This window comes from Saccostrea echinata, unplaced genomic scaffold (assembly GCF_033153115.1).
Source record: "Saccostrea echinata isolate AGI-Se365-2 ecotype Australia unplaced genomic scaffold, CSIRO_AGI_Sech_v1 ptg000034l, whole genome shotgun sequence".
NCBI lineage: Eukaryota > Metazoa > Mollusca > Bivalvia > Ostreida > Ostreidae > Saccostrea > Saccostrea echinata.
In genome coordinates, this window is record NW_026889783.1 from 5,920,474 (window position 1) to 5,933,706 (window position 13,233).

Sequence of the window (13,233 nt, forward strand, 5' to 3'; positions counted from 1 at the left end):
ACAGTCAACCGGCAGAGGCCTCGACCCAGGGGTCATAATGTAAATCTTGTATGGTACGAATTTTGATGCACAAGATGCGCATTACGACAAATTATGTCTCTTCGGTGATGCTCATTCCGGAACGTTTGAAATCCGAAATATTTTTTAAAAAAAATCTTGGAAGAGCTGAAAAAGGGGAGGGGGCATAGACAAACAATTAGTATGAAAAACCTTAGACAACATTTGACTTTATGATAGGTTGTATTTGCTGACAAGTTCATTATATCAACCATAAAACTTGCGAAATGATGACTTCAAACGAGACTGTTGAAATCCTTGTTTCATCAACTTGTTTGTCAATAGCTTGCCTCGTTTTAGAAATTGTTCACATGTAGAGCATGCTCTTGCGTATCGAATCATCTGGGAGACATAAACCCCATATGCAGGTGATAAGGGTATATTGCTACATAAGTAAGGGAAGTTGACGATTCAAAAATTGCAGTCATCACATTTTTCATAAAGCTCTATTGTTAGGTTACCATTAAAGTCTTTTTCTTGTAAAATATCAAAATATGAAACAGATGTGTCAAACTCTGTGGTATCTTTTGTATCATGCTCACTGGGATATATCGAGTCGACATATGAATGGAAGAAACTATTGTTGATTGATAATACATCGTCGATATATCTAAATGTCGAGTTGAATGCCACAGCAAGATATTTCTTTTTCTCATGTTTACGATTTTGAAGAGAAATTGCTTCATATGAATACAAAAATAGGACTGCAAATAACGGGGCGCAATTGGCACCCATTGAAATTCCGACAAAGTGTTGGAAGACCCTGTCTCCAAAATCCAAAAAAACTACATAGAAATTGTTAATCAGAAACTCAATCATCTTTTTCATTTCAACTTCAACGATCAGAATTTTTTTTGACAAAATAATGTTGCAAATGACCAATGACAAGATAAGTAAATTTACGAATTCCATTTTTATATTTAAAAAAGCTGGCAATTATGTCAAAAAGCCATGACTTTAATGTATCCTAGGGAATGATTGTATAAAGGGTTGAAAAGTCGTACGTTCTGATGTTATTGATTTAGGTAAAATTTTGTAATTTCACTCTTTTTAAACGTTCCTTGGAATTTTTAAGTATCCACATCTGAGTTACACCTCTTACTGAATTTATTGTTTTACAGTACTCCAGAAGGTTCTCCTTCACTTCTGTTAATATTTTAGTGAGGAGTAAAGAAAGAGGCTTGATAGTTCATTTGCTGGAAGTCGCTATGTATCTTTGTAAGGATTTTGATGAAGTTTAAGAATCCAGTATAGGTATGGTTATTTATATTTAAATTCATTTTGATTGTTGGGAATATTAAGAATATTTAAAATTGAAATATGATTTTGAAGAATTTCATTCTTCAAAAGGTTATAAGCTGAATAACCAGTTATAGAATTAAATCCCAGTTCATCTAAAATACAATTAAATAATATATATACAAGTAATTTTCAGAACATCATTTCTTGCCGTCGTTCAATTTTTCCTCAGATGAACAGAAATTCTCTCTCTCTCTCTGATAATACGTTGTTGATATATTTAAATGTCGAGTTGAAGGCTACAGCAAGTGTTTTTTTTCGTCTCGTAGAAATTTTGAATAAATTCTGCTTCATATGAATACAAAAATAGGTCTGGTAACAAGGGGCGCAATTGATACCCATCTAAATTCCACCAAATTGTTGAAAAACCCGGTCTTCAAAAACTACATAGATATTGTCAATCAGAAACTCAAGCATCTTTTTTATATCAACTTCGGAGTACTTCTTTGTATAATCAGAAAGCTTTTTAAGAAAATAATTTGCAAATGACCAGTGACAAGGTAAGTATATTTACGAGTTCCATTTTAATTGCAAAAGCAGCTGTCAATGATGTTAAAAAGCCTGGACTTTAATTTATCGTGGGGAATGGTTGTATAAAGTGTTGAAAAGTCGTACGTTTTGATGTTATTTATTTTGTTAAAATTTTGTGATTTCAATTTTTCTAAAAGTTTCTTGGAGTTTTTGAGTATTCACATCTGATTTACACCACTTCTCAAATATACTGTTGTACAGTACTCCTGAACTTTATCCTTCACTGCTGTAAATGTTTAGTGAGGAGTAAAGAAAGAGGTTTGGTACAACATTTACCCCCTATGTATCTTTGTTTGTAAGGAATTTTATGGAGGTTTGGAATCCAGTATAGGTATGGTAGTTCAAATTCATTTTGATCGTGGGAAAATTAAAAATAATTAAAACTTACATATGTATTTGAAGAATTTCCTCCTTAAAAAGAGAGCTATGGTATAACTTGGATTACCACTTGCAGAATTAAATCCTTGTCCCTCTAAAATACAATTCAAATAATGAGCCTTACAAAGAAAGACAATTTTGTTACCTGCTTCGTCAGCTGGGAACAGAACATACTGATCGAGTAATCTAATTTTTGTTTCACAACAAAAATAATGGCATGCTTACTTTTTGACCCTTGTTTGGGTTCTATCCTTGACACGGTTGTTAATGTGTGAAACTCGATAAAAACAATCTTGTTTTTGATTTAGAAAAAAATAATTTACACTTAACGCAATTGGGAATAAACACATTTTTTTCAAACAAATATTTATTGCATATAAATATTTAGAATATGTAGAATATGATTCCCTGATTTAAGAGACTACCTGTCATATGTGACCATTTCAGAATGGTAGGTCGCTTACTACAGGTTTGACTGTGTATATAAAAAAAATCTTAGATTGTAAGTTAATGTAATATGGTCCATAAGTGCGTGCACTTTGAGCTTTAAATTCAAAATTTTGTTGATTCTTAATTTTTCAAAGTTAAGAATCTTATTCTAGCATCTCGCTGTAAAATGAGAAATTAAATACTGTTTGACTACCCCTTAATATCCTGAATCATAATAGAAACTCGATCCTTTAAGAAATAGATTCGGTTAACAATAAAAAAAACCCGTCTTTTAAGTTTCACACAAGACAGCATTGTTTTGTCCAATAAGTCACACCATTTCATAAGAATCATGCAATGTGCACTTTCGAGGTCTTTTGACGAAAGATATTCCTAAAATTTGTGCTTCCACATTCCCGTGTAATGCAAGGTATCATGAAATACATTTCTATATAATTAAGACTTTCATTGATAAAATCTGCTTTCGCTAACAGCAAACATACTTAACTTGGTAATGAAAATATTACATCGTCAAAAATATTCAAAATTGTGTACTATATGACTTTATAATCTTCCACAATATTGAATCAAATTAGTTTTGAGTGCATAGGCAGGTATATTATTATTCATACCGTTTAAGGTTCAATCGACACTGTAAGGAGAGCAAATGCATAAACTTAGCCTACAATAGGAGAAAAGAACAAACATATTAACAAAACACCGCTTAAGTCTATATGCACTGATATCAAGGAGTTTTTGCTTTCGCTGGCATGGTTTAATTCTATATACACTTGGGATAAAAACACACGGTGTATTTCGATAGACGATTTGAACAATTGACAAAGACATAAAATTCGGTGTCGAGTTAATTGAATTGACTTTTCTTTTTTAATTTCAATTTTTCTGAACGTGGTAACTACGTTTTTTTTTTCTTGAAATTTGAACTAATTTGAGATTTAAAAGCAAGAAATTCACACCGTGAAGAGGAAATTCTAATAAAGTTTAACTTCAGAATATTTATATGTGAATTTCACTTAATCATCCATATCATTCTAAGATAAAATGTTTATTCGTTTGAAATTCAAAGGTAAAAACTTCTTTTAACTAAAGAACGCATTAAAATTTATCAATCACGGGGTTGAACAAACACAAAAGCAATTTTGTTTTTTTCCCCTGTATTTAAAAATCTGCAACAACCAAGTACAGACAGGATCTCGGAAATACAGAGAGGTCACGTGTTGGATTATTTAATGACATTTGCATCGCCAATAAAATCAATTTGTACAAAGGCCTGTTCATTGGGGGACCACCTTGTTCATGCCATGAAACATGGAGAAAAGTGACAATCCGAACTTTGTTTGAACCTATAGAAAGTACAAGATATTAATATGATTTTAAAATTGTGACATTAAGGAAGTGTTCTTTTTTTGTAATTCGCGAAGAAATTAAAGTAAAAAATGACAACAAAAGAGAAGGGAGATGTAGAAATTATAGAATTTGAAACTGATTCTGATATTTCGAAGAGGAAACTTTCTGTAAAATTTGTGATAAAGGCTATTTTAGTCCGGGTATTACTGGTTACACACAGCATTGTGACAATCTGGAGGACGACAGACGTTCTGAACAATAATTACTACTGGTGTCTAGCTATCACTAACATCCTTCTGATCATTGATGGTCTATACACAGTCATCAGGCTCAAAGGACAGGAACGAAAATGGTAAGTATTCCTAACGTATAATCTTTTTCGAATAAAGTGACGTTCCGCAGACAGTTGAAATGAATATAAAATCGAAGATGCTTATAAATCGCACATATAATTTATCCAAATATATGTTGTATCGTTTTTCTTTTAATTGTGAGCATTTAATTAGACTAAGGATCACAAAATAAATCAACATATATATATATATATATATATATATATATATATATATATATATATATATATATATATATATATATATATATATATATATATATATATATATATATATATATATATATATAACTGATAAAAAGTTTAATATTATTTAAATGAAGCGACAGTAAAGATGAAATATTTTAATAAAATATTATGATTTTTTTTAAAAATTAATCGATAATCCTATAAAAAATGCATTGAGTTAATTAAGGGTTTTTTTTTGGGTAAAAATTGAGAAATAGAGAAAATATTTCGGTCTCCATTCTTGCAATTCTCTTTTAAATCAATAATTATTATAACACTTTTTCGAATCATAAAAACGGAATTTCAGTTGATAAATATTTACAATCTAATCAAGTGTCTACAAATGATTGTACACTGATGAAAAATTAACACAATATAGATGTATATGTAATTATAGGCCCGGAATACGAAAGGGGGGGGGGTCATTTTTCCTTGAAGAGAATTTCATTCCAATGCCAGTTTCTGGCTTTCAAGATTGAACCACTTAAGAAATTAAAAAAAAATGTGTCAATAATGGATCCGTGAATACCAACGCTAAAAAAGTTCTAACCCTCCCCTCCCTTTTTTGACAAGGAAAATAAACCAGTTCGAACACGAAAAACCTAGTCGGGGAATTTTGGTTGGACACTTCTCATTGACAAGCAGTTTCCTTTTCATATTTATACACGACTCGTCTTACCAACTCCAGTGAACTACTGTATCCTTTGGGGTGGAGGTGGAAAAAGGGGGGGGGGGTCTATGTCTTCCTTTACATTTAAGATCTGAATTCCGCTGCATCCGCTACTGAGATTAGTTGTTTCCTTCTTCATGATGAGAAGGGGGATGGGCTTTGCTTTGACATGAATTATAAAAGCATTACATACAGTTATATCAACATCAGTTTGAAGCATAGGAATAATCTAAAACTAGAATTCATGACTATGAAATCCACTGGAAACGGGGAGAAAGGATGTGTTTGTCAATAGCGCCATGTGCTAAAAGGTCAAAGTCCTATAGAATATGTATAAAGAAAAACAGCCTTGGAAATATTTTCTTGAACGCATGTTAAACTATTTTTGCCACACAGATATAAAATTTGTATGAGCCCCCCATCTTTTAAATTATTTCTGCCACTGCTTACTACAGAAATATTCTCTATTTCAAGAAAAATTTTATTCTATTTAGAGCATTTTACCCTTTCCTCTTATGCTGTCTGTCGTAAGGCATTATTAGCAAGTCCTTGTTCGTGTTAAGTCTTACGCTGAGTATTAGCAAAATGTTAATGCCTGTAAATATGTATCTCCCTTACTATCTTGACGTGTATTTACAAGCATTTCAAACGCAATACATGTACTGCTCTATTTATTCACATGAAAATCATAATGTGAAAATGAAATTGAAAGAACTGAATTTTTAGCAATACATCAATAAAAACATACTAAATTTATTACATTTAAAGGTCAATAGATAATGATAAGTTTTGAGAAGAAAAACAGAAACAACAATTATTTATCTTCACTTTACAACACGTATAATTGTCCTGCATACACGTATTATTTTACGGGAATAAAACATGGCCTAGCGAATGTCTGGTATCTGCGAGTTTGGATTGCGTGCAAATCTCGCATGCGTATGAAAGTTGTTTAACAGTTTAAAATGATGTAAGAATTTTTTCTTGATGTTACATGTACTCTCTTTGTTCATAAACATTCAAAATTATCATCATAAATTTCTACCTTTAATCATTTCTTGCAGTAAATATATACATGTATTTCGAACAACAAAAAAGTAATACCTATACATGTATTTATATTTCAGTTCATATAATACTCTGTTTATGTGAGGAACTTTCGTAAAATTCAATGTCGTAAAAGTCAGTAGCAAAGATTTTCAATTTTTAGGCAGATTTAACATTTTTGTTTTTAGGTAATTTTCTTTTAAATATAATTCAACTTTTTCCAAAATTTGGCATTCAGGAATAACAAGTTTTGAATGAGTTCCGTATTAATTTTACGAAACTCATTTACATAAAAGTAAACGATGAGACGTTCAATTGATTGATACAAATGTTTAGGAAATAAGTCCTTTTAACTATTTCTTCTCTGATAATTTATTTAAATACAGTTTAAAAGGCTGAAATATTTACTATTTCATGGATTTAAAAATACCGCAGTTGAAGTCATTTTCCATAGAAAACTTTTTTTTTCCAATTATATCCAGTGAGAATTGACTGGTATACCAAATGAACGCCTTTATCTGCTTTATTAAACTATAATTGTATATTAAATGATGTTGATTGTTGATTAAATAAATATTTATTATCAGTTATTCAATTTCAAATCCTATATTCGTCTTTTGGTACATTGTAATCGCAAACTTAGTCATTTCTATCGCCCTATGACATGACGTTACATAACAAAAAACGACGTTCCTAAATGCATTTTTCTATCAAAACACTGACATATATTGCATGCACTATTTTTCAAAAAGTATAATAGACATTGAAAAAAGGAAAACGGTTATGAAAAGTTAAAAATGTACACTATGTATAATAAACATCACATTAATTTTTGAGAAGAGGCCATTTTTGATGGTTCTTGGACTTAGCTCTTTAAAGGGTATACAAAGGGAGATCAAAAAGTAAGTTCGCAAACTATCTCTATATTTACAAAACCACAGTGAAGAGTAGAATAAAATTTGCATACATATAGTCATACACATGTTCTATAAATAGCATATCATATGTAATGCTTTGCTCCGTGTTTGTAACGTCACATTGTGAAAATGACGTCAATATGCAGATGACTTGCGACAAAAAATATGGTTGACTCAGTCGTACTCGAGCAACGCACGGCTTTAAAGTTTAATGTGTACCCTGGAAATTCCTTTGCAGTGGCATATAATAACTTGTACAAAGTTGATAAAGACAAAAGACTTGCCAGGAGTTCAATCATTAATTGGATTTATTGTTCAAGTGAAGGAAGGGAGATGGTTAAAAATGATGTTTCTTCTGTTGCCCAATGAAAGCAAGCTGTGGTAGAGATGTGTCCTTAGTTGGGTAATTTGTTATGAAAGACCGCCAAGTTAGAGTTAGAAAAATAGTTGAATATCTTAACAATAATATAATTATGAAATCCCTAAAATATCGTTTACTTTAGACTTTAAACATATCAGATATGATAATAAGAAGGCGTCCATACTTTATTCACACTGGATAAACGACGCTCTTAAGACAGATGACTCGGGTTGTGATGGTCACCATTTTCATTCTGGGAAAGGATATCCTTATCCACCCATCCTATTGCCGAGATTTAGCCATTTGTGACAAATGGACTGTTCTTGTTATAAAAAAAAATAACTTGCATGGTAAGAAATATAAGACTCGGAAAAATCTTTTAGCTCCTGTGAACAGAACGCTACGGAGCATGTCACGTGATAGCCTGCATCACGTGATTCGCGCATGTGCAGGACGGTTTCAGATGTGCATTAATATTTAGAGAGAATTACTTTAAAAAATAATGAACACTGAAACCTAATTTTATTTCTTTTATGGAAGTAATTCAGTTAGTTTGCAAACTTTTTTGATCATCCCTCGTATATAGATATAATTTTAAAGATTAGCACTTTTAAGTATCTATTTGACCCATTTAGACAAATAAAGGGATTTTCTTATGTGTGTTTTTGAAATTGATTTTAATTCGTATCAAAGAGGAAGGACAAGCATTATCCAAACAAGGGAAATAGGCGATTGAATTTATATATAGTGTTCCCAGAAATTATTGAATTTTTTTTCATGAAATGTTTTTAAAATATTTTAAGAATAAATACTTCAAAGGAAGGACATAGCACTATCTAAACAAGGGAAACAGGCCATTGAACTTCATGTAATTACTACCAGCTGGTAAATTCAAATAAGATGGCAAAAATATCAAGTGAATTCTATCGCATTAATCAGACTGATATATAATTTAGTATAAATATCCTTTTCTAATTAAACTGCAGGAAATATAGATATCTAAATATGCGCTACTGTAAAAATCAAGCAATGTTTTTATGTGCGCTGATGAAAACGTAGGTGTAGAGGAAGAACTTAAGTAATAAACTGGATGTTGCATTATGATCAATCAGTCATCTGAATCGATGGAAATCTAGTGTGACATACCTTTAAAATTACACCTATATAGATTTGTTGTAGGTAGAAGGGGGGAACAAAGGGTCCGTGCAGTTCACAAGCTGGAGACCCGTTCATGCGGTTACTCAAAACCAAAACAGGAAAAACACACATTACATAATCACAGGCTGTGAAATCAGTCGCGGTAATTCTGTAATCTTAAGACACAATGAGAACGTACAATCTATAATGTCAAAAAATAAAAAAAAAAAATTTAGGTAAAACGAAAATAATCCTTTCTATTTAAAAAGATAGGAAGGGGGGATAGTACTTATTAATTACTAAAATGACGATTGGTCACTAGATTCTAATAAGGCATAATCGTAGTTTAAGATTGGCACATGGATGCTTTTAGTAAAAAATTCTGTATAAAGAACTTTATTATTTTATTTTATTCCTAATAGAATTATATATCAACAGAATATTACAAAATATTGCAAGAGGGATTGCTAAGAGTGTTATATAATTTGAATACAATAAATTGCATTTGAATACAATAAATTACATCGGGTCATCTTTAAAAAAATGTTTCGCTGCCGTCTCCCGACCGACTGGCTGAAAATGGTCCCACTCAAAACTTTTTTAACCTCCAGGACGCAATTATTTTTTTAATGCATCCTGGAAAGTTCAGCATTGACATTGAAATTTTATGAGAAAAAAAAATTTCATATACCTACCGACCCAGTTGTTTGATCCTGAGTCGGAGAGGGCTAACAAACATTATTTTAAATTTGGCCTTGTTTCAGGTTCTGTCCTTGTTTCCTATTTTACCTGTTCAGTGTCGTTCCTGCCTTATGGCTGTTGGAGATAGATCGTGTTAATAAGTACGACGATCTGATCAGCAATGACAACATCACCGACAATGTCCAGGAGTTGTCTCAGATTCAAGGGGTAAGAATGATAGTCATGTCAGAACCATTAAAAATAAAAGTTTACATATTTTTTTTTTACAATGTTGCAGTACTTTTAAATATATCAAATCACTAAAGACCAAAAAACATTTTCAGGTCAGCATCCCCATAAAGCTGGACCCAGACACGTGGAGAGAGGTCTTAGAACAGTCTATGCTGTTCATCTTGATAATCGGAAGATGGATGCTTCCCAGGGGAACTCTAACACGTGATCAACTCTCACAGCTTCTTTTTGTGTATATTGGCTCTGCCTCTGATGTCATGGAACTCTTTGTCGTGTTCGAAGAGCCGGAAATTCGCTCCGACACAGTCCTGACGTACATTATATTTTCCGTTTGGACGTTAAGTCTGCTTCAGTTTACGTTAGTCCTGACAGCTACACGAGACAGCAGACGATCACAGGCTGTCGTTGAAGAGGATGGAAACGAGATGTTCAAAAGAAGACAGGGATGCGGGGTGTGTTCGTGTGGTAAACTCTTTGAACTCGAGATCTGGAGTCTGATGATTTCCATCTTGATTATGGACGGGCCATTTTTGGCAGTAAGGGTGTATGCTTTAGCTCGATACCAGTTAATTACGTTTGGTATCTTGTTTTTTGTTTGCAAAAACTCACTAATGATTGCTCTTTTGTTCTATCGCATCGTTGTTGTTTGTCATAAAATTTATTTTGAGGAGGAGGACGACAAGGACAATGTCAGCGGGAAAAACAACCGTGTGGGTGACATACAGACTGTAAACAGTAAGAAAAGGACAATCATGAAGAAGGAGTCCAACTTGTCTACGCGCCCAAGCTCGTCATCAACCAAAGTAACAAATCTTGACGATGTATGGTAAGCCATGGTAACATGGCGAGGACAGAATTTGAATTTGAATGTGCAGTTAAATTTTAGGTCTTTGTATAAAATGAAATTGTTATTAAGGTTTTATATGGTGGATCTTAAATAAAATTTTTCCCTTCTCTAGATTTCTTTGAGACTATTCTTATCGAAATATAAAGTAAACAACATTGACGTATACAATTAATGTTTATTTGTAACTCATTAAATTTCTAATTGTACAGGCATTTCTTGTTTATATTTCAAATAAATTGTTATTTCTGAAGAGATTTTAGGGGAAAAAAAATGCAGTTTGAATGGAAATTTTCAAAAGAAATCCCACAATAAACTTTTATCTATCTGGTGATTGTGTTTATGATAGTTTTCTGTGCGATTTACATTTTTAGTAAACTCTATATAGATGTACGACGAATCAGATACTCCTAGATCAAAGGCAATGTTAACAGGTCATCGTACCGCTCCTTTAGTTAATTGATATGGGTTTCACATTATCAAATACCTATCACTGCCCTTGACCTAGAAAAATATAATTGTTTTTTTTAAATTTTTTTTTTTTTTTTTGGGGGGGGGGGGTGGGTATAACCATTTCTGTCGTTAACCATTATTCTGAAAAAAACATAAACAAATGATTTAAATTATATTTAAATTATCTGCAGAAAGTGACACATTTTCTTATTTTGACATATAATTTGTTGTCCTTACAATCAGTTAGCATCGTTGTCCAACCGCCAAGCATGTTTGAAACCAGACTGAAAGGTACTTCAATTGTTTATTTCTAGTATCGTTGTAAGAACGAAATACTTGAACAGACATATATACGGACCAGCCTTTCAACCTCATCAGAGTTAGTGTCTGGAAAATGAAACATAACGTCTGAAGAGAATTACACACTTCACAATTGTCTTTCGATCAGAATTCACGACGGATTCACAATGAGTTTTTACTTTCTTTATAAAAAAAAGATTTTAAGTCTTTGATTATCTTCTCTGAATATTAACTGAAATAGAAAGCTGTTAATGAGTGTTAATGAGTTAAAGAAATCATGAATGATTTAATAATAGCTCTCTTTAACTACATGATACACGTCGATACTGTGTAAAACTTCCATGAAATGAAGTCACAAACAAAATATTTTGTATGTTGTTATAGTGATTCGCTGTTTTTATCGTGGAGAAAATCTATGATTGTCACGGATGTTTGTATTTTAAATTTAATGTTTATTTTCTTTTCCTGTGAAACAGGTGTAAACCTACACATAAGAGTCACTCTGTATAGAGGGTAAGGATTATTTACGGTAATTAAAAAATCATATTTTTTTATGCTTAGGAAGCAATGTACGGATGTCATAATGTAGACAAACATCAGACTAACAGCGAAATCTTAGATTTAAAAAATAAAAACGAACCAACACAAAACTGGAACAGTTAACTTATGCAGTGTACTGTAGCAATATAGAGACGGACATAGACATTTAAATAATATGTTTTATTGAAGTCCTCTGTTAAAAAGTGTTACCAGTACATCAGGAAGGATAGTAAATTAATAATTTATGCTGTACTTCCACAGATTCGGTTATTTTATGTTATTTTTGGAAGTCTAAATCCTAGATTGTCACTTAGTGAAGCGCAATAATTTCCGAATGATTTTTTTTAGTTTGGCGTTGAACCGTCTGTTTTCCACATCCGCTAAAAAGAGAACTAAATGCATTGTATGTTTTGTGCATGTAAACCATTTAAAATATAAAACACATAGAAATTAATTTTGAAATATATTAAACAAAGAAAATGATTCGAAAATCGGTTACAAGACTTACATTAATATGGATATAATGAACAGTATTCAAGCTCAAAAGTCCATTCAAAGAAAACAAAATCAGGAGCAGAGCACACGAACCTCTAAACATTAGAGGTGCGACCAGGTGCCATGAAGGAGTGTTTTCCCCTGCCGACCGGACACACCCGCCTTGTGCTCCTTGTCTTGGAGGAGGGGGGACCCATAGACACTTCTATTACTATCAAAAGTTCCATTTTATTGAAAAAGCAGCTGTCAGTGATGTCAAAAAGCCTTGAATTTATCGTCGTGAATGGTTGTAAAAAGTGTTGAAAAGTCATCCTTTATTATTAGCTGACCTGTTTTTATATTCCTATAAAGCAGAATTTATTAAAAAACTTCTACATAAGAATAGGAAAACACTAGCTGTGGCCTTCAATTCGACATTCAAATATGTCGACGATGTTTAGTTATTTTCAGTCGTATGTCGACTTGATATATCCCATTTAACTTGAAATAAAAGACACCACAGAGTCTGCCACATTTGTTTCATTTTTAGATGTTTTACTAACTATAGACCAATTAACAACTAAATTGTATGACAAACGTGATGACTTCAGTTTTTCCATTACCAACATTCCTTATTTATGTAATGATATTCCACTATCACCTGCTGTGTTTATGTCTCCCAACTTATTTGCTACTCAAGAGTTTGCTCTGAGTACGATCAATTTTTAAAACGAAGTAGGCTACTCACTGAAAAGTTAATGTTACAGAGATTTCAACAGCCTCGATTAAAATCAGCTTTTCGTAAATTTTATGGTCGTTATATTGACCTTGTTAACAAATATAACCTATCATTGTGTCGTATTTTGGCAGACTTGTTTCATACCAAATGTTAGGACTTTCTTTTTGTACTGAATT

The 13,233-nt window shown here is 32.1% G+C and overlaps 1 protein-coding gene across 1 annotated transcript; it reads left to right on the top strand.

Annotated features, from left to right (window-relative positions):
- Nucleotides 1-4,005: 4,005 nt before the first annotated feature.
- Nucleotides 4,006-10,665, top strand: LOC133199437 (transmembrane protein 26-like). The gene is made up of 3 exons (XM_061335241.1): nucleotides 4,006-4,414; nucleotides 9,539-9,683; nucleotides 9,800-10,665. The coding sequence occupies exons 1-3, from the start codon at nucleotides 4,152-4,154 to the stop codon at nucleotides 10,535-10,537; spliced, it is 1,146 nt and encodes a 381-aa protein (XP_061191225.1). The 5' UTR covers nucleotides 4,006-4,151; the 3' UTR covers nucleotides 10,538-10,665.
- Nucleotides 10,666-13,233: the final 2,568 nt, after the last annotated feature.